This window comes from the organism of the source record quoted next, unplaced genomic scaffold (assembly GCF_019419815.1).
Source record: "Pyrus x bretschneideri cultivar Hongxiangsu unplaced genomic scaffold, Pyrus_bretschneideri_v1 Contig1, whole genome shotgun sequence".
Lineage (NCBI taxonomy): Eukaryota > Viridiplantae > Streptophyta > Magnoliopsida > Rosales > Rosaceae > Pyrus > Pyrus x bretschneideri.
In genome coordinates, this window is record NW_025999390.1 from 5,684,180 (window position 1) to 5,706,972 (window position 22,793).

The following is a 22,793-nucleotide window of genomic DNA, read 5'->3' on the forward strand; positions in this document are numbered from 1 at the left end:
TGAGTGGTCCAAGGAGCAATGACGCCGCATCCAATGCTAAAAACGTCACCACTCACACTACCGGGGTGTTTAGGGAGGGCATGGGAGTCCATCGTTACAAAGAACATGAACAAAGGAAGAGGGAGGTCAATCGACCCACATAACATCACACATCTCCCTACATTGTCTCAACGCAATGAAGTCCGCTGCACGATTGGCAGATCTTGGAACCCAAGACCAGCGACAAGTTTGGAAATTATCCCCCAGTCTTTTACATTTCATAAGAATGGGGAAGGCTTCCCAACTTCCAAGAGTTGAAGTATTCCTAAGGCTGGCAATGGATTCCATCGAATCAGATTCGATGATCACCGAGTTCCATCCCCGGGAGATACACAATTCGGATCCATGGAGAAGCACCTTTGCTTTCATCACCGTTGCATTAGATGCTTTGATGGAGTATCGACAAGCTGCTATAAAGTTTCCTTCCATATCCCGCGCAACCACACCTGCAAACTTGGCCTCCTATTGGCATCAACGTTGATTTTGATAAACTTAGGACAAGGCGGAGACCAATGGACCTCAATAGCACTAGGGGAACTCAGCCAAGAGGTGCAGTGCACCGGGCAAGCAGCTTCATTGAAAGTTCCAGCCAAGTTGGCGATTAAGATGACTACCTGTCTTGGGGTTAATCGAAACATGATTAAACAACGCATTAGAATGGGCCTCCTAGATTTGCCAACATGTGAAGCCAATATAGGAGAGCCTCGTTGTAATCTCTGACTTAGAACCCCCATTTATCTCAGAAATGTCAATTAGCCATTCTGCCCAGGTAGTGATCAAAGCAGGGTTAATTTTTAAATTAAGAGCACCCCTAAACCAAACTAATTCAACCCATGGGCACAGAAGGAATAAGTGCTCCACTGATTCCTCGTGTAAAGAACACAATGGGTAAACAGGGCATTGCGCCTATCTCCTCTTGAATAAGTTCGCCATGGTTGCAATGGCGAAGTGAAGGGTTTTCCATATGAAGCATCAAACCTTTGGTTTGTATGTATGGTTCATAGCCTTCCAGATAGAACTGGGAATAAATGTAGAGGACGATGGACCCGGGCTTCTATAAGATGGTATCCTGACTTGACAGAAAAAATTCCCCTTTTTTCAAAAGGCCACACCAATCTGTCACTGAGCTCCGAATCACCGATTGAAGTTTCTAACATGGCATCATAATCCTTAGTCGGCCCAACGAAATGGAAGGAATCCATCTATTGATCTAAACCCGCACATCATTTCCATTCATAATCTGCCAATGTGCTCCCCCAAGTAATATGTTTTTACTGGCTAATAAGCTAGACCAAGCCCACGACGCTTTGTCACCCCTTTCTGCATCCAGGAACGAACAATTAGGGAGTGCTTTAAGCACCTCTGCCCACTTGGAATTCCGTTCAAAAATTATTACCAGTAGAGCGTCATTAAAGTCCACAAAATTTTTGAACCCAAGCCTACCATCGGCTTTAGAAAGGCATAGCTTCTCTTTGGAGACCCAATGGATATGATGTTCTCTGTCTTTTTGTCCCCACCAAAAGTCAGCTATCATAGCATCAAGCTCCTTACAGAAAGTTATGGGGAATTTGAAAAGGTGTAAGATATATTCTAAAATCATAAGAGCAACAACAAGACATTAGGATCACGAATACAATAACGAAATCGACATGAAAAGGAAATAAACTTATCTGTAAAATTCAGAGACATGGTTATGAAGATGAAGCCATTGATGAACTCTAAGTTGTCTTCTCCTTCCAATACTCCAAAATATCCCACTATTGCAGACGAAGACATGGTTTTTTTCGATTCGGTTCGATCTTTTTATTTTTTTTCGATTCGGTTTGATCTTTTTATTTTTTTTCGATTCGGTTCTAAAATTTTATCCATCAAATTGCTAGCCCAGTCCCCTAATTCTAACACTCATAATCTTGCACAAGCAGAAAGTACGCCAACCATGGCATAGCAATCGGGTTTCAAATTCACCTTCAGGCAGTGGAGATATACATTCGCATCAAATTCGCCTTCGGTTTGGTTCGGTTTTTTTTTTCGACTTCAGTTCGATTTGGTTTTCGATTTTTTAAACCCACCCCTAATGAGAAGTATTCAAGTTTACGATACAATCAATAAAAATATGTATCAATGTATGTACAAGAACCCAAAAAGATGCACGAAATCCTCTATGCAATTTGCACCCATATCCCAGAACTCGGAACTCCATTGTGCACAACAAAGATCAAATAAAAACCCGGAGGAGCAATCTCCGCCGATGGCGGCGCGGCAACCTCCACCCGAAAAAATTCCGGTTCCACATTTTCCAACTTCTTTATGGCCAATACCAAAAGCCTTTGGCCCATGGAAAAACCATGGGTTGTGAAAGGTGGCGAGTACATGGTCACCTTCAAATTTGATTGGTCCACCTCAGCTTTCTTCAACCTGAACTCCACAACAATATATCCTCTGTATTTTACCATTTTGCCCTTGTAATCGGATGTTATCGTGGGTCGGTCCAAGATGAGTAAAGGGTCGAAGTATGGTGGGTAAAATTTCTCGACCCGAAGTTCTGTCGGATACTTTACGCCTGTGAAATTGTAGTAATAATTTGTGTTGCTCCCAGCCACTAATATTTTTCCATCTGGCAATACCATAGAGGTTGAACAATACATTCGCGGTATAGTTGTCGCCTTTAGCTCTGTGAACCGTTGGGTTGTTGGGTTGTCGGGTCTATAAAGTAATGGGGTCGGGTTCGGATCCTGTGCGAAGTTCCACCCGGCTATTCCCTTTTTGGCCCCATTGACTATAAGGATATCACCTGTGGGAAGGATCAGCAGATCTCCCATAGTCCTTGGTGTTGGCATCATCTCCTTCTGCCATGTGGATTTTGGGTCCGTTATGTCAATCCTTCCACAATCTTGCAATGCAGTTACGAAAATACCCTTCTCAACTAACTTTCCAGTTCTAGGATCCGCTCCACCACATATTATGATTTCGGCCCGGATTGCTTTCGGGTTCGGATCATCGAGATTTATGGGTAGCAATGCCGCCGTGCCGGATGCAGGGTAGTTTCGAGACCCACCGTCAAGGACAGGAAGCTCCCGGACAATCTTGTTGGTGGTCAGATTGAGTAGAATTGAACGCTTATTCGCAAATATTAGAATGTTGCCATCCGTGGAAAGGAAAACAAACGGGTAGAGATTATTCTCAAACGGGTCAGTGGTCTCTTGGAGAAATGGTAATGGAAAGTAAACATCATTAGAATCTCCCCCCTTAGGGATGTACTCGTAATTGAACATGCGCCGGCCTCCGACCAATATGAAATTGCCATTTGGCAATATATGTTGGGTAGAGAACCTATTTAAAATGTAAATACTTAAGATTATTATCATCAATATTCATTTTAACTTTACAATCAATAATTTACAGTTATTTATAAGCACATCAGATATAATTAACGAAAAACTAACAAATTAATATAACATACCATCTTGAGGTAGAAAGTGACATGGGGTGCTCCTCCCAGTCACAGGTATTGCATCCAGAGAGGTATCTCACAGACCTCCCTCCATCAGCCCATCCACCAGTTTGCACAAGAGTGCCATTAGCTGATAATCCACCAGATGAGCACCATGTGTCTGTCAAGATCTGATTTAAACTAACAAAGACAAAGTAAGTTACAGCAAAACAAATGGAAACATGCACAAATATTTGAACTCGTTAAATTTTTTTAACCAAAAATTGAATCGAGACACTAATACAAATAACAGTTAATTTAGTGTCTTTATATATTTTGTTTAGTGTTCCTCGTTCTTTTTTTTTTCGATTTAAAGTTCGTAACCAATTCTCAAAATATTATGTAGTTATGAAACCCTTAAAACTAGTTTATACATACCTTAAGCGGCCTAATAGCTGCAGTCTCAGTGTCAAATTCCACAGCATGAGCCCAGCAATCCACTTCATAGTATTCTCCTGTTTCATCCCTCTCATCGAAAACCTGACGACAGTCTCCAGGAGGCAATGAGATCTCCGATGGACCAAAACCGGCAGCGTCAAACATAATGGCCTTGTTACTATTAGGCATGATGGTCATGTGCATGGCCGATACACCTGAATTCTCAGAAACCAATTCCCACCCACCTCTATACTCTCCCTCATCATATTTGTTGGCCCCATTTTCTTCACCACCTCCATTGTATATAACTATGAGTGGGGTTTCAGGAACCCTAGAGTTTCCAAACACTTTAGGGTTTGTGAGATAGTAGGCGAAGAAGAAGAGGGAGAGAAGAGGGAGGGGTTTGAGAAAGATGGACATTATTTTACAGGGTGCGCAGAAAAAGGATCTTTGCAATGTTTTCTCTTATTTCTTGGTGCTCCTTTTATGCCTTCTAAAATTCTCCAGCTTTGAATGACTTTTTGGATGGTTGTGCCATCTCCAACTCACCTAATTAAGTACCAATTTTTTGGTACAGCTGAATTTCCCTTTTAAAAAAAAGTGGGTATAAAAATTGGATGATGAAAGATGAGTCAAGATGGTGAGACATTTATCATCATCTTTTATTGAGGTCAAATTAAGGAAAAAAAAAAAATTTGGCCTAGACAATTCTTCGACAGTTAATATAGTTAATGTGTAACATGACGGAGTTAGGAAAAAAACTGTTTGTCGTACTAAGGTTTAGTTTTGAGATTACAAAATTTAACTGTAAACACATTTGGGTTGGAATCAGCTTAGAGCTCATAGGAAGCACCAAATTAGATTTCAGTTGTCACCATGTTTCGAATTATTGGGTCAAATATCTGGATATTGCAGACAAAAGAAAAACGTGTGACAATGATTTGGACCCATAATTAATAAATTAATAACAATGATAAGGAGATGGTGTGGATTATGACAGAAACAGGCATAACATTGTTTTGTTCCGTTAAACTGATTAGCCATTTATGATAACTTAATATGTGTTTAGAATATCTTCAAAGAGGATGTCAAATTTTGAAAAATAAAATTTAAATTTGACAGCCTATATGGCATTTTGATATCTTTTAAAGTTTTATTGTCTATCTGATATGTCAAATTAAATTATTATTTTATTATATTATAAAATAAATGATTAAATTAATAAAAACTTAATAAAAGACATTTAATAATTATGAAATCCGGACCGTTCACCATTTTTTTTTTTAACAAGAGGGACTGTTCACTTACCTCGATTGAACAAAAGGGAAACAGATCAACAACAACATTAATTGCAATGATGATTAAAGCAATAAAATTTAATAAAAAGCATTAATAATTAATTTTGAAGCTGCTGTCAATTTTGACAACAACTCTCTCACGCATAGACAAACACATTAATAACCGCAAATTCATATTTACTAACAAAAAGAGGGAAATAAAGAAGGAATAACTCATAAGCTGAAAAGAAAAATTGATGTCTCAGGGAGTTAAGTGAGACAATAGTTGAATGTCAGGGATTAGTTAAGTGGCAAAATTTGATTTTTGGGAGATTAAATGAGCGGTATAAGTTGCTCTAGACAGTGTTTGCTCTAAATCTGCGAAACCTTGAGTTCGAGCTCATTTACTAATTAGGTTAGTTTCATGTGCTAGATGATATATATTTGAGAAAGTAACCCCTTCCAAGTAATACTTCCATCCAAAATTGCTTAACTTAAAAGTTTGTAATGAAATTCGTGAGTAGTTATATATGATCGCATCGAATTCTCTCAATGTACTTGCTTACATGTTTTGAAAACCTAGTAAATTAGGTTCTCATCCTTCTTTTTACTACTCCATTGATTAAAATCTTATTCATTTTCAATTTTTGATCAAGGTCTTTGGGTATTAATAACATCATTAATTATTTCAATAATAAAATATTTTTTTATTTCTAAATATATTCACTGTTAAAAATGTTACAATTAGTATATTTATATTTATGACTAAATTTTTTATCATATATTTTTAGTTTTAGTTTGTACCCATTTTTAGTTTGTAATTCTTTTTTAATTTGTACCAATTTTCTTTTCAGTTTTAATTTATACCCATATATTAATTTCTTTTTGTGCCCATATTTTTTAAAGTTTGTTTGTATTTGTACCCATATATTTTTTTTATTTGTATTTTTTATTTTGCTAAATGTACCCATGCTAATTATATGTACCCATTCATGTAAAACTTTTAAATCTTAAAATGTACTCATTCTTAAATATACCAAATTGTTATATGTAAAATGTACAATTTTTTATATAAAATCTATTCAATTTTTTTCTAATCCATTTTTAAACTTATATGGGTACATTCTTTTTTCTTTGATTTTAAAATGTATCCATATCAAGTTTAATCGAAGAAATTTACTAATGTTATTAAGCCTAATATCTTTTTTTTTTTTTTTTTTTGTGATTTTGAAGAATGTACCCATGTTTTGATAAAATTATTTTTTTGGTTAATTTTGATGAATGTACCCATGTTTATATACACACACACACAATAGTATATTTATATTTTAATATTTTTAATCCCACAAATTATGATTTTTTTATTTAAAATATCATTTATATAAACAACTAAAATTTCTAATTTTTAATTTAAAAAATATAGTGACCTACATAAAAATAAATTATCACATTAATTTCCAGACCTTGATCAAAAATTAAAAACCAACAAAATTTCAATAAAAAAATATTCATAATTAAGAACCGTATCAAAAATCTCTCTAATTAATAATGAGGTTGTGTGAATTTCCAGTTAGTCGGTAAAAGCGACTTGTAGCCGTAATTAGGAAGAGGAGGCACCTGCCAGTTCCAAAGAGTAGTGTGGGCCCAATACTGAGGAATGACCACGTCGGCAATGTTTATGGATGGGTTTGCATTACCAGCTATGCCATAATGCACCACTCCTTCTATGTTGAAGAGGCTTAACAAAAGCTGAGTAGTAATTCCTGCATTAATCTGCAAAAACATAAAAATGATAACACATGCAATCAGAAAATAGGTTACAAAAAGAAACTTTGAGTGTGACGATCATAACATCACCTGATGTTATTAATTTACGTATTATATATAAATAAACGATATAATATATGTAATAGAGTATAATTAATATCAATAAATATGCCACAACCTGAGTAAATTAATAACACCGTGTTGCAATGTGATTCGCACCCATGCTGAAATATTACTCGAAGAAAAACTAAAGTGAATTAGAAAGTCAGAAGGTATATGACAATATATATGTATATGTGTCTGTACCAGTGAGAGTCCCGTCATAACCAATATGACTTTCTTGTTAGCAATGGTTCCGAACCGAAATCTTCTTCCTTTGAAAACCAGAGAAAGAAAGTATATATTTCATTCTAATTATTTGCTTCATTTTGATTTTAAAAAGGTCTAAGTTCAAATCCCCGTCTTCTTTTCCAGATGAAGAAGTAGAACACGATTTGTATGCGTACCGGAAGCATCTATAGTAAAGTTAGTTGAGGTGAAGTTTGGAGATTGAAGAAGAGGGTTCATTTCGAAGGTGTTTGGAATGCAGCATCTGCCTGCAGTTGTCCGATAAGCATGAAGATGCTGATCATCATCAGAGAAGCTACTACTGATGAAGCTCCCATCTTTGTGTGTGAGAGAAAAAAGAGAGGTGGCCTAAGGAATCAAGAATTAGAGAATTTATGGGAATTTTTCAATGTATCAGGAATATGGATGATACACCATGTGTTGCTACACAAGTGGTGAGATACTTGTGTTAAAAATTAATTTACAAAATAAAACTTCTCTCCACTTAAATAATGATACGTGGTATATCACTCGTGTTCTGAGTACTTATCAATCGATTCAAAATTTCTCCAAATTATAAGTCCAAATTTGCACCGGCGTGTTACTTATCAATCGATTCAATCCCATGCCATGTGTTGACGAACACCTATCAACCCCAACGTCTGTGTATGCTATTATTTCACAAACACGTGTCATCATCTGGGTGGATTAATTAAAGCCATAATTTGTCAAAAATTAATGAGATTAGGACGTAGACCTAACCTTGAACTAAAGAACAAAAATCCGTACGCATTTAGTAATTAATGAGATTAGGACGTAGACCTACACATTTAGTAATTAATGAGATTAGGACGTAGACCTAACCTTGATCTAACGAACAAAAATTCGTACGTATTTAGTAATTAATGAGATTAGGATGTAGACCTAATCGATCAATGTAAGATGAAAAGAAATATGTGTATGTATGTGTAAGTTGTAAGAGTACTCTTCTCGAGAGTAACTGACGTCTTAAAATAACTAAGACGTTATAATTTTGATTAAAATGAGTAAATAAAACGAGCTCCACGAATGTGTTGTCATGTTTTGTGGCCATGCATGCACATAGGAAAACTAATCCCTAAATTTCTAGGCCGGTGGCCTCTATCTAACATATGCATGTTAATCAAATCCCCTTGTACTATATACAAGATGAGGCTCAGCCAATTCTCAACAGATGTCAAATTTTATTTTTACAGTTGATGTGGCAAAATAATATTTTGTAAAATCTCATATTCTAACCGAGATGTCAAATTAAAATGTTGTTTGGATATTTATAAAACCAAGTGGGTCATAATAAAATAATTAATAAGTGAAGAAAAATAAACATGTGGACCCAACATTAAAATAAAACAAAAACAAATTTTAACGTTGCCTTCAAATTTGGCAGCAAAGTGAAGAACGTCGATCCATGTAGAATTTTGGCATCTCTTTCGACACGAGAAAACCACATTTCTTTGTCTAAACAATCCATGTAGAATTTTTAACATTTTTTTAGAGATGCTCTTGGCTCTCCTTGTCCTCATGCCAAGTATATACTCGTTCCTAACAACGTGATACAATTTGTACTGATTTAGTAACAACACGTGACATAAAGATGCTCACGACACGTACCTATACTAGCTACCACTAGCTCACAATGAGTGAGTGAGAGGGACAAGGATTGTCTGCCCTCCTGTTTGTGTGGTCATGATTAAGTTACATCAACATTTTATATTACTATTCATTTTTGTCTTATTATCTCTATAAAAAAAACAATATAAAATATTGACGTGACTTAACCGTGACCACACAAAACACAAGAGCATGGGAGGGCAAACAATCCTTGTCCAAGTGAGAGAAGCATGAACAGCACACGAGTTTACTTCAAAACCAAAAGTTAGTTCCTTTTGTTACTTGGGAGTCTTGGACGTTTGAACCAAAGATTTAGGAACTTGAGATAACCAACATTGGTTTTGTTTCTTAGGAATAGAAAAAAAGAACTTTAACGAAAGACTCCCAGTACTGTTTACTTTAATGAAAAAACACATTTTTACACTAAAAAATCAATCATAGTACTATTCACTTTACCCTTTATTTTATCCTTATCGTTAAAACTCAAAGTTTTCAAGCCTTTTTCATTAGTTTTCCTAAAGAAAAACCAACTCAAACTCATTTGATGGTTCCGAATTGGTTTTCGAAAATGTTACGAAGCTCAATTGCCAGGTTGTTTTCATTTTTTCTGATGGAAAAAGACGACGATTTACAAAGACTTAACTTGGAAAAGTGCTACCATATTTACACCGCTTAACATGACAAACTAGTACCTATTTCAAACTTGAACTTTGTAAGCAAATGATAACACAAGTTTTATTGTCAACAAAGCGTTAATCAATGGGCTACAGACCAGGGGGTTTCAATAACGGAACCAGATTGTATACCCCTTCCACATCAACGGGGACTCTGAGAGCCCGGCTAAGGAGCTCGGGTGTAGTAGTCTTGCCCTTCCAAGTATTGAACCATGGTCCTCCTCCAACTTCCACTGCGGCCATGTTACTTGTAACATCCAATATCATCTAAAAGATGGACAAAATCAAAAGGTTCAAATCACACGAAAATTTTGCACAAGTCATCAAATGATTAACTACATCACACTACAGTATCAGGTAAGCCAGAAACATACGTACTGGGGGAAAAATGAAAAGGGGGAAACTATGCGGCATGGTCACTGGTTATGGCTTGTTTAATGTTCTTTTTTCTCGGTTACAGTGGCTTGTTTAATCCATACGAACAGTTGGAAGAGCAAATAGTTACCTAATGATGGGTGTTATGACAGGCTATGCAGAACTAGTCATTCCTGCTAAAAGATTTTGGGCTGATATCGGGTTTAGAAGTACTTTCAGCTAAAAATTGATATGTTCTAACCCAGGTCATCTAGATAACTGTTGCTTATTATCCATGACTTCTCTATCTCTACTGTGGCAAACCAGGGAAGGAAGTGTGCTCTAATGGAATATGGCATAGTTTTTGATTCGCACGGCAAACTAAAATGAAGGTCACAATAGATCTTGTCAAATAACTGGTCAACTTAGAGTTGTATGGCTTGCCTAGAACCAGGTTAGCTCTTTCATTTTCCTCAATTTATCAGAGTCCCAGACATATTGCAAGCCTGGGACAGGAAAAAATAAATAAAAGAACAGAAAAATTGAAGGAAAAAAAAAAAGAATGAGACCAATAAATACGTGTGTGTGTATGAGTGAAAAAATGTGCACCTTCCCCTTGCTGCCATCATATCTTCTTTCCCACATTTTCAATTTTAGATCACCAAAACAAGTATCTTTACAAGCTGGGGCAAGTCCAGCTTCTGATGTTGGGGCACGCAACGTTGTACCAGGATCCTCTGTTGTTGCCTCTAATTCAACCTGCTCATTAACAAGACCAATATGTTGGTGACTACAAAGGTTTTTATTACTTAGCACAACTATAGAGATTTCATTCCTAGGTATAAACTTCTATAATGTTTGAGGGAGGGGCAAGATGAAAGAGATGTTCAATTACCATGTGTGTTTCATTCTCTGCAGCAATGGACCAGTAACCCCAAGGAGCAACTTCCCAACTAACAATGCCATTCCACGGGACAAATTCATAAAATTTTCCCCCATAGTGAACTCCGATCTGCATCATAAATGCATGAATTGTGAACATGTTAAAGGAAACAAATGCACGACTATTTGTTTGCAATAAAGGGCAACGTGTGCTCTAACTTTACTTGGAAATTTTATTTTCATGGATATCTATCCAATTCCTAATTTATCATGAGCAATTGTACAATGCAAAGGATGAGCCTTTATTTCATCTTCATCTATTTTCCTATAACATATCTTATGAAGAAAATTTTACAGAGACCAACACAAACAACAAGATTCTGAATGCCAAAGCAACTGCTCAACCCCTACTTCTCCCTCCTCTCTGAATCTCATTAAAAATATTCCTCTCAAAGATAATTTAGTAGAACATAAACTGCGCAGAAGCAAACTAGGGAAAACAAGCAATGATTTAGAGCAAAATCCACCGGGGAAGTACCAAAGCAGCATTTTCAAAAGTCTCAGTTAATCCAGGTAGTTGCCTCAACCCGCCGCCTGATGTCAGAGCAATTTCTCCAGTAGCACCTTCAAAAACATTACATTGAACCTGCGGTGTGACATCAATCCATCCAAAAAATCAGTGGATGTGATGCCAAACAAATAATACAATGAAGAGTAAGCTTAACCTTTACTATAATAAGCCTACCCAGAACCATTTTCTTGGGAATGCTCCACCCCAATTCTTTTCAGAATAAGAAGGAGCATCTTCAAACTCAAATCTTTCACCGTCCCACTCTATCCAACCTGAGATTTAAATGGAAACTGAGATAATGCCCAGAAAAGTGCGTAGAGGTTTCTAAGACGTGCAAATTTTGGAGTATAGGATATTCAAAAGAAAGAAACACATGATTGTCCAAAAATAAAATAGCTAAATGGTCCACGAAATATCTGCAAGGAGTTAAAGGAGATAAGCAAATGCCTGTTGACAATCCACCAGCCATGCATATTTGCCAATGGGGTTCAAATACAGGAAAAGCTGCTAACCAGCCAGCAGTAGATTTCTGCTTAGACCCAACATCACCCCATCCATAAATTGGGCGGGTGCTGTATTCCCAGCGAGCAGTTGGCACAGTTTCCACATAATCTGACCTGACATGAACAAGAATGTACCTCAAACAACTAATAAACACTATGGGTTCAGGCAACCCAAATTTTCATAGGTAAATAACAAAATAAGAACAAGGAGAGGCATACCTGCCGTCATCACGAATAGAACCTTGATGCCAGAGTGGGGTGACTTGAAAACCTTCTACCACTCGACTATCAAATTCCTATGCAATATATTCCACATGTGAGGAAAAATTAAAAGAAGTAAATTGGGCGGCTATCTAGGAAGAATAATGAATATAAACCAAAACAAATAAGGAGGTTCAAATATAGTACCTTTGGAGGTACCTCCTTGTTCGGAGGTTTCAATTGTTTTTCTGCTATAAAAGTGTTCCCCAACATAAGCTCTTCCCTACCTACGCATTAAAAGCATTCACAACCAGCATAATTAAAGCGGATACACGGAGAATCCTAAAATAATACACAAGTCGAAAACACGAAATTCAGGACACCCAAAAGAGCAACAACATTTCTTTTATTAGATAACAACACATCATCCCAAAAAGTTTCGAAATTTGAAATTCTGCAGAAACAACAGCTTGAGTAACAAGGAAGCTATAAGTGATGCAACTATGAATCTCATGGAGAGTTCGATCCTAACAGCAAAAGTTCTTACTTCCCCAAAAGTTCTGAGATTCTTCAGAGTACTGGCAAATGTACTTGTCGTAAGCACCCAGAATTTGAGCACCGACGCCCGTCCATCTCTGCCCGTTCTGAGCCAATTCTAAAGCCGTCAGCGGCTTCTGGAACGCAGGATTCTCAACGGAGTACATGAAGCAGAAGCTCTGCCTCCGCTCCGGAATCGTAACCTTGAAGTACCATCCTTCAAAGAATTTCCGGGTAGTTCCATCAAAATGGTACCTAATTACAAAATTATCCACCAAAAATTCACTCAATTTACAAATTAAATCCCCAAAAACGTCAAGAAATTAAGCTCAATGCACATACATACCCGCTGTGAGGAGTTCGAAGGTCTCGACTTTGCGGTGTGGGGACGTAGGCGGAGCTCGCGGCGGCTTTGTCCTGCTGAGTTCTGGAGGACGAAATGGTGGAACTGATTCGAAACCCTGACTTCGGAGTCCTCAAAGAGCTGCTTTTTGAAGATTGAGAGCGGAGAGGGTTTCTGGTTCGGAAGTTCAAGCTTGGAGAGAAATGGTGGTGATCCTGCAGTGACGACAGGCTTGACTCCATCGATATACTGAGATGGAAGTTGAAGAGAGAAACAGGAGGAGAGAGGGAGGGAGAGAGAGGAGGTGAGGTGTGTATTAAGTGTATTGGTGTGAATTATTGTGTAACAGCTTTAAACAACAGGTGGATGAGAGGTGGCGGTTAAAGAAAGCAAAGACGAAATAAATGTTCAGAACCCGGCCCATATTACAAACCGGAAGGAAACAAACCCACATACATAAACCCGAACACGATCTCGTTTTAGGGCGAATTATAGTGGGTACTGAAATGTCTTGTGGATGATGAGTAATGTTCTCTTATTAGACCAGATTAATCTATCACTAATCAAGTGGGATGGAACCATTAGTTTGGTATAGGCTTTGTGGTTTAACGAGTATTTTATTGTCAGACAGTCACACACGTTATAAGATTGTCAATAAACATATATACAAAGTCTTGTATTAACAATTTGATAACATATACATCAGATTATTTGGTGTGTGTGTATATATATATATAAAGACCTCGCATTCAATACAAATAGTTGTGATTTTCATACTTGACTTTTTTTTTCTCTGCGTTCATCTTGTTTTTTGTTTATTAATTTTGTTTTGATTTATTTGATCGTACAACTAGAAAGAACGAAAAGTGCAAAGAGATAAACGAAAGTACAAATTTTAATACATAATGAAACAAATTTCGTTAAGTGGCTGAAATTAAGAAGGCCTCAAGCCATCAATAACATTCATCGCACTTCTTGCCTTTACTTTGATTTGGGAAATCTTACATTCAAAGAAAGGCTTTGAAGCCAAGAAAATGCCAACAACATGGTACAATAGTTTGTAGACAATTAGAACAAAACCTAGTTCAAGATTGTGCTTCACAACTGTTTCAATGTAGGAAGAAAAACACAAGAAAATGTTGTACGTATCGTCTATGAGAATCAAAACAAGGCCAATGGCGAATGCAAGCAAGAGACTAGTCAACATGACGGAAATAACGAGAAGAAGAACGCATGCGATGAATGCGGCGTGGAGAAATGCAACTAGGAAGAGATCGAGATTCAGTTCCATCGGAGGGTACAATTGAAAATAGTGAGAGAGAAAGTTGGGGATGTTATGAAGGAAAAAGGTTGAGCTTGAAGAACGAAAGAGATGAAGTGACTTGCACTCATTCTATTGAAAGGCAATGAAGTCATATTTATAAGTTATTTGGAGTTCATAGCAAGTCATTCCGTTTTGTGCAATTTGGCCAACCTTTCCTAGTTCAACAAGTAAAATTTTCTCTTGTTAAATAGCGCATCATGCGAAGGAAACTAGGTATCTCTTACAAACATACATAATCATTCCCACCTATGTGATAAGGGGGATAACGTTTGATTTAACAACTAGGAAAATGTTGTGGGAAAACCCTCGACCAATTTTTTCGAATGATCATATGAAACTGCTGAAGTGTTTGAACATTTTAAAACAGTTAACTAATCTAGAAACAAACAAAAACAGTCAATTGACCTCTAAAAATTCATGAAAATACCATCTAAAAGATGAATTGCCTTTCCTTTCTTCTTCTACAATACCATATATACAAGATTAAATGAAATGTTAAATTAAAAAAAAAAAAAAAAAAATCTGATTTGTAAAATAAAATCAGAAATCAATTAAGGCTTAAAATCAGAAATCAAAGGCAAAGTCCCAACCCAATTTGGGCCGACCGCGCCCCAGGCATAAACCCAAACTCGACCGAATCGTAAAAGTTTTCAGCCCGCTAGGACATAGCCCAAACATAAGGGTATTTCTGTCATCTCGTATCCAACCCTCCGAAAAGCCGGCTCAATTCGCACTTGTGTGAAAGTCTCTTTCGCCTTGCTCACTTCGAAGTTCTTACTTCCCCTACAAACTCTTCATTGTAGTCTCAGATCCATCGCTCATTCTCTCACCACCACCGATTGAGGGGCGAGAGAGAGAGAGAGAGAGGAGAGAGATTTTCAGTCGCCATGGGCGTGGCGAGCATGGCGATTCGAGGTTTCCTGCTTCTACTGCTGTTCTTATCAGCTGCACATCTCAGTCTTTCGCTTTACGAAGATCAAGTCGGTCTCATGGATTGGTAAATTTCAATCGCATACTCTCCGTTTCATAACTAAGAAATTATTGGAATATGATTAAGATTTGAAATTCGATTGAAGTCGCTTCACTTGATTTCTCTGAATCCAAACGGAAGTTAATATCTGTAGAATTCGATCTTATTTGTGTCGAATTGAATCGTATCCAAACTGTTAGTCGTAAGTTTGAATTTTTGTTTTTTGTTTTTGCATTGATTTTTTGCTCCGCGGGACTTTGAATTGATTTTTGTAAGTTTCTGTTTTGTTGCAGGCACCAGCAGTATATAGGGAAAGTGAAGGAAGCAGTGTTCCATACTCCGAAAAGCGGGAGGAGGCGGGTTGTGGTGTCCACTGAGGAGAATGTTATAGCATCGCTTGATCTCCGGCACGGGGGGATAAGTAAGTTCCTCACTATTTGAGATGTAATAATCATATATGGAATCTTTTTGTAGCCTCGGCTCCAACCTTGAACCGAATGTTAACCGGTGCTTTTGTTTTGTGCAGTTTGGAGACGTGTTCTTGGGAGCAATGATGTTATAAGCGGAATCGACATAGCATTGGGAAAATGTAATTGTTATACTGCATTCATCCTTTTTTGGTTAAATTTTGTCATTTGCCTCTACACTATATGATTACGTGAACTTTGTGGTTGAAAGACTCATTTGTCGGGAATAAACAAATTTCATATTATCACGTTAGGGAATTGGCTATAGAAAAAAGGGGTTGAAGTGTGCCACACTATTTTTTCTCTATTAGGAATCAATTATTAAATGCTTCAGCAATGAACGTATATTGTTGATGCAAAGGTTGAGCATTCTATGTCGTTTTTTCAGATGTCATTACCCTTTCATCAGACGGAAGTATTTTAAGAGCATGGAACCTTCCTGATGGTCAGATGGTTTGGGAATCCTTTTTAGAGGGCTCAGGGTCCTCAAAATCTTTATTAAGTGTCCCGGTTAGTAAACAACATTTACACTCACTCTTCCAAAGCTTCAATTATGCTACATGGTTCAATCTTACATTTGATGTTTGTGCAGACAAGTTTGAAAATTGACAAGGAAAATTTGATCCTTGTTTTCGGTAAAGGGTCTCTACATGCTATTTCTAGCATTGATGGCGATGTTCTTTGGGAAAAGGATTTTGCAGTTGAAAGGTGCGATGACTTAGAATTTTGTGATTAATAATCATTTGTAATACAATTCTTTTTTTGTATTTAGTAAATATTGCTATTTCCCTAATATTTTGTTGTTTCCATGTTTTCAGTGTAGAGGTTCAACAGATTGTTCAGCCTATTGGCGGTGATGTAGCTTATGTAGTGGGATTTGTTGGTTCTTCCCACTTTGATGTGTATCAGATCAATGTTAGGAACGGAGAGTTGCTGAAGCACAACAGTGCACCCTTTTCGGGTGGCTTTTCAGGGGAAGCACTGCTTGTTTCTAGTGAAATTCTTCTGACATTGGATTCCACGAGGTCAAAGCTGGTACTTGTAAGTTTTCAGGATGGAGAAATTAACTATCAACAGACACCTATATCTGATATTTTTGGGGATTCTCTTGGAACACCAGTGCTGTTACCTTCAAAACTTCCAGGATTTTTTTCTGTAAAGCTTAATGGGGCTGTCATATTCATAAGAGTGACTGGTGAAGGAAAGTTGGAGGTGCTGGATAAAGTAAATAATGTGGCAGCTATCAGTGGTGCAATCTCAATTTCAGATGGGCAACAGGCTTTTGGACTAGTTCAACATGGAGATGGTAAGATCCATCTTACAGTAAAGCCTACTCATGACTCGAGTGCTGATCTGCTCAAAGAAAGTATCGATATGGACAATCAGAGGGGGGTTGTTCATAAGGTTTTCGTAAACAATTATATCCGGACAGACAGGTCTAATGGGTTTAGGGCCTTAATAGTCATGGAGGATGACTCACTTCTGTTGTTACAACAAGGTGCAGTTGTATGGAGTAGGGAGGATGGGCTTGCCTCAATTATTGATGTAGTGACGTCAGAACTACCTGTGGAAAAGGTAGATGTCTCAGTTGCGAAAGTGGAGCAGAACCTCTTCGATTGGCTTAAGGTATGAATTGTGATATGGTTTAATGGAGTCGGAGACTTATAAGCAAGGCTAAAAGGTGTCGACTTTCTGCATGTTAACTGCATATGGGATCACACTTTGTAGAATTGCATAGCAGTGTGGTTTCATATGCAGTGTGTATACATATGCTCTTTTGGTAGTTTGTATACTGTGGTAGTCATTTTGGACCAGGGTTTTTTAGTTAACGTGTCTGCTTGACTGTTCTTCTTTCTTATTCTTTTTTCATTGATTTTGTGTTATTTTGAAGGGACACATACTGAAGCTTAAGGAACCTTAATGCTTGCAAGTGCTGCGGATGTTGCTGCTATACAAGAGATGAGGCTAAAAAGCTTTGAAAAGAGCAAACTGACCCGTGACCATAATGGTTTCCGGAAGCTTCTCATAGTACTGACGAGAGCAGGAAAACTTTTTGCCTTGCACACTGGATATGGGCAAGTTGTCTGGTCTCTCTTACTGCCTACTCTGCGTAAGTCTGAAACCTGCAAGTACCCGACTGGGTTGAATATTTATCAGTGGCAGGTACCCCATCATCATGCAATGGATGAAAATCCATCTGTGCTCATAGTAGGTCGATGTGGGCAAAGTTCTGAGGCACCAGGTGTTCTTTCTATTGTTGACGCATACACGGGCAAGGAAATTAACTCAATGGCTGCAGTACATTCTATTGTCCAAGTTATACCACTGCCATTTACTGATTCGACAGAACAGCGTCTTCATCTACTAATAGATGCAAACCAGCGTGGGCATTTATACCCAAGAACATCTGAGGCTGTTGATATTTTTCAACGGGAGTTCACAAACATATACTGGTACTCGGTTGAAGCTGATAATGGCATTATCAAGGACATGCTTTGAAGGGCAATTGCAACCAGGAAGCCGTAGATAGCTACTGCTTTGAGTCCAAGGATATATGGTCGATTGTATTCCCATCTGACTCAGAAAAAATCATTGCAACTGTGACAAGAAAATTGAGTGAGGTATGGTTGTGTCTTGCTGTCACATACTATTTAGGTCTAACCCTGTAAGCGAACATACTGTTCGTGAAAATTTTGCATTTTTTCCTTTAATTGTATCTGTTATATTTTTTTTTTAATTTCTTCACTTTGTTTATTTTTTTATATTATGGTTCTCTGTATTTTTTGTTATTTCATCTTGTAGATCATTCCCTCTTCACTTTGTCATGTAGATTCTATCATCCATAGTCAACCTTTTAACAAACTTTGGTCATACTAGTCCTCTTGGCATGGCCAGTTTTATTGGAAAGAGGATTCTTGTGGTTTGATTTACTACCCCCTTATTTGGTCTGTAGTATGTTTGGTCAGAAAGGAATAGTAGGTTTCTTGAGGAGTGTGGTACTGTACTCATGAGCCTAAACATTTTTTTAGATTGTTATGAACTTAAGACAAAAAAAAAAAAAAAAAAAAAAATTGCTATTTCATTCGATCATTGCTTGCACAATTGAATTTGTTTCTTCACATTTTACTTCTCGAAAAAGGAGAAATTTGGTCTTTCAGTCTTTGGGTATGCTTTTCTGTTTTATATTTTTGTAACAAAGGCTAGTGATTCTCCGTCCAGGTGGTTCATACTCAAGCAAAGGTTATTGCAGACTCAGAGGTGATGTATAAATACATATCTAAAAATCTACTCTTTGTGGCAACTGTTGCACCAAAAGGCAGTGGTGAAATTGGAACAGCTAGCCCAGAGGAGTCCTGGTTGACCGTATATCTTATTGACACTGTAACTGGTCGTATATTGCACCGGATGACCCATCACGGTTCACAGGGACCTGTCCATGCTGTAAGTTTTCCTTCTGCTTTGTTTATGGTTGTGTAATTGAGAACTTGAGAGACAATTCTCTTAACAAGTTTCTACATCTTGCAGGTTTTCAGTGAGAATTGGGTTGTTTACCACTACTTCAATCTTAGAGCACACAGATATGAAATGTCAGTCATTGAGATATATGATCAGTCCCGAGCGGTATGGTTAAAAACTTTTAACTTTTTATGTATACTTTGTCCAGTGGTTGCCATTAAATATGCAATCTGAATCAAAATGCAATTCACAGGATAACAAGGATGTTTTGAAGCTTGTTCTTGGGAAGCATAATCTTACTTCACCTATTTCATCATATTCTCGACCAGAGGTTGTGACAAAATCACAGTCCTACTATTTCACATATTCTGTTAAAGCAATAGATGTGACCTTAACAGCAAAGGGTATAACTTCAAAGCAGCTTCTTATTGGTACAATTAATGATCAGGTAGGGTACTACCTTTGAGGATCCTGAGATATTATTTTGTTTTGTTCTTTGGGACTCTATTCCTCGTATTACACTTGCTTTTATATCTCCCTTTAACTAGGGTAAACACTTCGTAGGTTTTGGCACTTGACAAGCGTTTTCTAGATCCCCGTCGGTCACTCAATCCCACACAAGAGGAGAAAGAGGAAGGCATTATTCCTCTGACTGATGCATTGCCAATAATTCCTCAGGTATGCTAGTAGTATGTACTATCATCATTATGAGAGCATATCTTGCAAAGCAATTCTTAATATTTCCTTGATCCTCTTAATTCTCAGCATTATTGACCTTAAATCTTCTACTGTATGATTAATTTTACAAAAATCTGAAACGCTATCGGTTTAGTTGTTGGACTTTAATGTGGGAGGTTTAAAGAAACGGTATACAAGATATGCTTGTTTAGGTTCATATTTCCTATGCTATCGTATATCTTATTTCAGAGTCCAGTTTTCAAAGAAGCAATTTTTTTGTATGTAAAGTTTTGTATAACTTCTGAGCAGTATTTGGATATTGATCCTTAGCTTAGCAGGGAGATAGATAATTATTACTTTCAGTATTGAACAGTAACATTGAGGTGGCTCGATTTCTAAAAACCTGCCTTGGAATTTTGTTGTAGCTCTAATTTTTTAAGCACCTCTTTCTTTTTGCTAATATTTGGTCTGAATGTCTTATACAAATCTTGTACCTGCAGTCCTATGTGACACATAACCTCAAAGTGGAAGGACTTCGAGGCATCGTGACAGTACCTGCCAAGCTGGAATCAACAACTCTTGCCTTTACATACGGAGTGGATCTGTTTTTCACTCAACTCGCTCCCTCGAGGACCTATGATTCGCTCACAGACGATTTCAGCTACGCGTTGCTTCTCATCACCATAGTTGCACTCATAGCAGCAATCTTTGTCACATGGGTTTGGTCGGAGAAGAAAGAACTAAAAGAGAAGTGGAGGTAACCTGTCTTCTAGGTATTTCGATCTGACATTTTTGCGTTTTTTTCCCCCGACTTTTAACTTAAATTAGGAGGTTTACTCCCAAGTCGTAATTTTAGCATGCCTAGCCTAGCTTTAGAGGCATTTTATGTTGTAAAAATTCGATATTATTTTTTTGTATCGACATTCGACAATCTAGATTGTGTCTTGATGTTGTACATTTCAAGTGCAAGAAAATAGTGAACTCTTTCACGCCGTTTAGATTCTCTAAATAAGTAGAATGCATCGTCGTGTTATTTGGTTTGGGGTTTCCATTCTTCTTCTAGAGACTTACATGGCCCGCTTACTCTATCACAGTGTCGTCTCGTGCTAATGGAATAAAGACAGTTTTTATCAATATGTTCTTGTTTTATTAGCACGGGATGCCAGGTGACGGTATACCTGTGTGCCATGTAAGTTGTTCCTTGTAAGTTGTTTCCGTTCTTCCGACCCTGAAGTAATCAATGTTCATGAAATAATGAGATTCCCCCCCATTTGGTCAAATTTGTGCTTTATGAACTGGCATTAGCATGGCCAGTCCATAATTGAACTGCACAGTCTGCACTGGTCCTATAAAACTTGTTGGCTATCAGTCGTATGTCGGTGATTTCTCCGTACTTGTTTTGCAAACTGTGCAATAGCCGGTCAAAAGAAACTTGATGCAGTAAGGGAGTAATTTCTACACGTTATTCTTCACGTTCTGCAATCCCTTTTCGAAGTATAGCACTCAATTCCTCTTTGATTTGTTTAATGACTATAAAAATGAGTATGCAAGAGGTGAAAAATGGCGTGCCGAAATAAACTGCACTTTTCTTTTTAGATCGTCAATTTACTTCAATTTTTGAAGGATTTTTACTAAGATTGTTCTTGAAATTGACAAAACTTTTTACTTTGGTCTCTAAGATTTACAATCGAGAGAATTGGTTCCTAGGTTTACCCATTGTTCATCATTTTGGTCATTATGCAGAAAATATTCGTTAAATAATGGTAAAAATAAAAAATAAAAAAAACTCTCTTTTTTTTTTTTGTCAAATTATTTTGGCTTAAGTATTTATTAAAATGAGAGGAGTATTTTTTTATAAATTTAGTCCTTATTTAATAGCATTAAGCTTTTCCATTATAAATTGATTTGAAATATTTGTAGGCTTTTTAGTCAAAATGGTTGCTGAGATTTGCATAACTCCTCATTTTGATCTCTGAGATTTGAAATCAATAGAACTTGTCCCTGAAATTGTCCACCATCAATCATTTTGATACTTTGATGAAAAATTATGTTAAGTAAGGGATCAAAATGACAAAAATACCCTCAATTTAAATTTGAGAGTATTTTTGTCATTGTATTCTCAATGGAGATATTTCAAATAATGACCAAAATGATTGATGGTTGACAAACTTATGGACGAATTTTATCGATTTCAAATCTCAATGACCAAAGTAAGGAGTCATACGAATCTCAAAGACCATTTTGACTAAAAAAACCATATTTGTATCAGACATTTGATTTAGTACATGTTTGGCACCATATGTGAAATAGGTTGAAAGTGTATGTCAGATACTAATCTACGAAACACTTCAAGGTGACATTTCAAGAAAAATAAAAAATAAAAAATTCCGGGTATTCACACTTGTTTTTTTTACTAATTTTCTTGTCCGTCTCTTTTATTTAATAAAAAAAATTAAGAAAATCAAAGTGTCAAAAAGAAAGAGATTTTATCCGGATTCTTTTCACCTAATCTTCATGAGCCACAAATCCGGATTTTTAAAATTTGATCTAACGTTTAAAGTTATTATAATTTTTAATAGGACCTCTTATTTATAATCGTTAAATCAAATTTCAAGAACCCGAATTTGTAGGTCATGGGATTTAGGTGGAAGGGATCCGGATGCTCTTTCTGTGTAAAAATTGGATTTGGATCCTCTCCTAAGCCCAAGGAGAGGTTCCTCCTAACCAAGAACTGTGAACATCCAACGCCAATACTTATTATAATTTTAAAATAACATTCCTATTGGTAACCGTTGGATGAAAATCCAATGGTCCACAGTCCTTGATCAGGAGGATCATCGCCTTTGGCTCAAGAGAGAATCCAAATCTGAAAAAATTACCACCCATGTAAAATGTAACCAGAAGA

At 37.0% G+C, this 22,793-nt stretch overlaps 4 protein-coding genes across 5 annotated transcripts; 1 reads left to right on the plus strand and 3 right to left on the minus strand.

Moving 5' to 3' along the window:
• Positions 1-1,976: 1,976 nt before the first annotated feature.
• LOC103957109 (aldehyde oxidase GLOX1) lies at positions 1,977-4,615 on the minus strand. Of its 2 annotated transcripts, none has more exons than XM_009369206.3 (3): positions 3,908-4,615; positions 3,500-3,660; positions 1,977-3,369 (listed from the first exon to the last, which is right to left on the minus strand). In XM_009369206.3, the coding sequence occupies exons 1-3, from the start codon at positions 4,325-4,327 to the stop codon at positions 2,199-2,201; spliced, it is 1,752 nt and encodes a 583-aa protein (XP_009367481.1). In that variant the 5' UTR covers positions 4,328-4,615; the 3' UTR covers positions 1,977-2,198. The 2 variants fall into 2 exon arrangements, with proteins under 2 accessions (XP_009367481.1, XP_048437643.1); XM_048581686.1 differs by having other exon boundaries at positions 3,500-3,670; positions 3,908-4,040.
• A 1,974-nt stretch (positions 4,616-6,589) lies between these two features.
• On the minus strand, positions 6,590-7,771 carry LOC103957459 (bark storage protein A). The gene is made up of 3 exons (XM_048589809.1): positions 7,458-7,771; positions 7,258-7,325; positions 6,590-6,957 (listed from the first exon to the last, which is right to left on the minus strand). The coding sequence occupies exons 1-3, from the start codon at positions 7,516-7,518 to the stop codon at positions 6,727-6,729; spliced, it is 360 nt and encodes a 119-aa protein (XP_048445766.1). The 5' UTR covers positions 7,519-7,771; the 3' UTR covers positions 6,590-6,726.
• Positions 7,772-9,504: 1,733 nt separating this feature from the next.
• LOC103957461 (tocopherol cyclase, chloroplastic) lies at positions 9,505-13,339 on the minus strand. Its single transcript, XM_009369618.3, has 10 exons — positions 12,997-13,339; positions 12,661-12,905; positions 12,321-12,400; positions 12,132-12,208; positions 11,857-12,026; positions 11,584-11,681; positions 11,377-11,484; positions 10,852-10,968; positions 10,566-10,715; positions 9,505-9,869 (listed from the first exon to the last, which is right to left on the minus strand). Exons 1-10 carry the CDS (start codon positions 13,233-13,235, stop codon positions 9,693-9,695), a joined length of 1,461 nt encoding a protein of 486 aa, XP_009367893.1. The 5' UTR covers positions 13,236-13,339; the 3' UTR covers positions 9,505-9,692.
• A 1,711-nt stretch (positions 13,340-15,050) lies between these two features.
• Positions 15,051-20,886, plus strand: LOC103957462 (ER membrane protein complex subunit 1). The gene is given in 14 exon segments (XM_048581698.1): positions 15,051-15,314; positions 15,581-15,708; positions 15,814-15,876; positions 16,143-16,264; positions 16,347-16,462; positions 16,573-17,380; positions 17,646-17,661; positions 17,664-18,236; positions 18,239-18,375; positions 18,974-19,195; positions 19,280-19,375; positions 19,464-19,658; positions 19,775-19,888; positions 20,389-20,886. Coding segments are annotated over 14 exon segments (2,961 nt in total). The 5' UTR covers positions 15,051-15,204; the 3' UTR covers positions 20,650-20,886.
• Positions 20,887-22,793: the final 1,907 nt, after the last annotated feature.

Bases quoted from the DNA above. Each gene is read 5' to 3' on its own strand.
- LOC103957109 (XM_009369206.3), bottom strand. From the start codon at position 4,327: ATGTCCATCTTTCTCAAACCCCTCCCTCTTCTCTCCCTCTTCTTCTTC. The intron at 3,661-3,907 runs GTATGTATAAAC...AGTTTAAATCAG, and splicing joins CAGCTATTAGGCCGCTTAAG to ATCTTGACAGACACATGGTG. The intron at 3,370-3,499 runs GTATGTTATATT...CATTTTAAATAG, and splicing joins TCACTTTCTACCTCAAGATG to GTTCTCTACCCAACATATAT.
- LOC103957459 (XM_048589809.1), bottom strand. From the start codon at position 7,518: ATGAACCCTCTTCTTCAATCTCCAAACTTCACCTCAACTAACTTTACT. The intron at 7,326-7,457 runs GTACGCATACAA...TGGTTTTCAAAG, and splicing joins CTTTACTATAGATGCTTCCG to GAAGAAGATTTCGGTTCGGA. The intron at 6,958-7,257 runs GTACAGACACAT...ATGTTTTTGCAG, and splicing joins TTATGACGGGACTCTCACTG to ATTAATGCAGGAATTACTAC.
- LOC103957461 (XM_009369618.3), bottom strand. From the start codon at position 13,235: ATGGAGTCAAGCCTGTCGTCACTGCAGGATCACCACCATTTCTCTCCA. The intron at 12,906-12,996 runs GTATGTATGTGC...TTTTGTAATTAG, and splicing joins CTTCGAACTCCTCACAGCGG to GTACCATTTTGATGGAACTA. The intron at 12,401-12,660 runs GTAAGAACTTTT...TTTAATGCGTAG, and splicing joins ATCTCAGAACTTTTGGGGAA to GTAGGGAAGAGCTTATGTTG.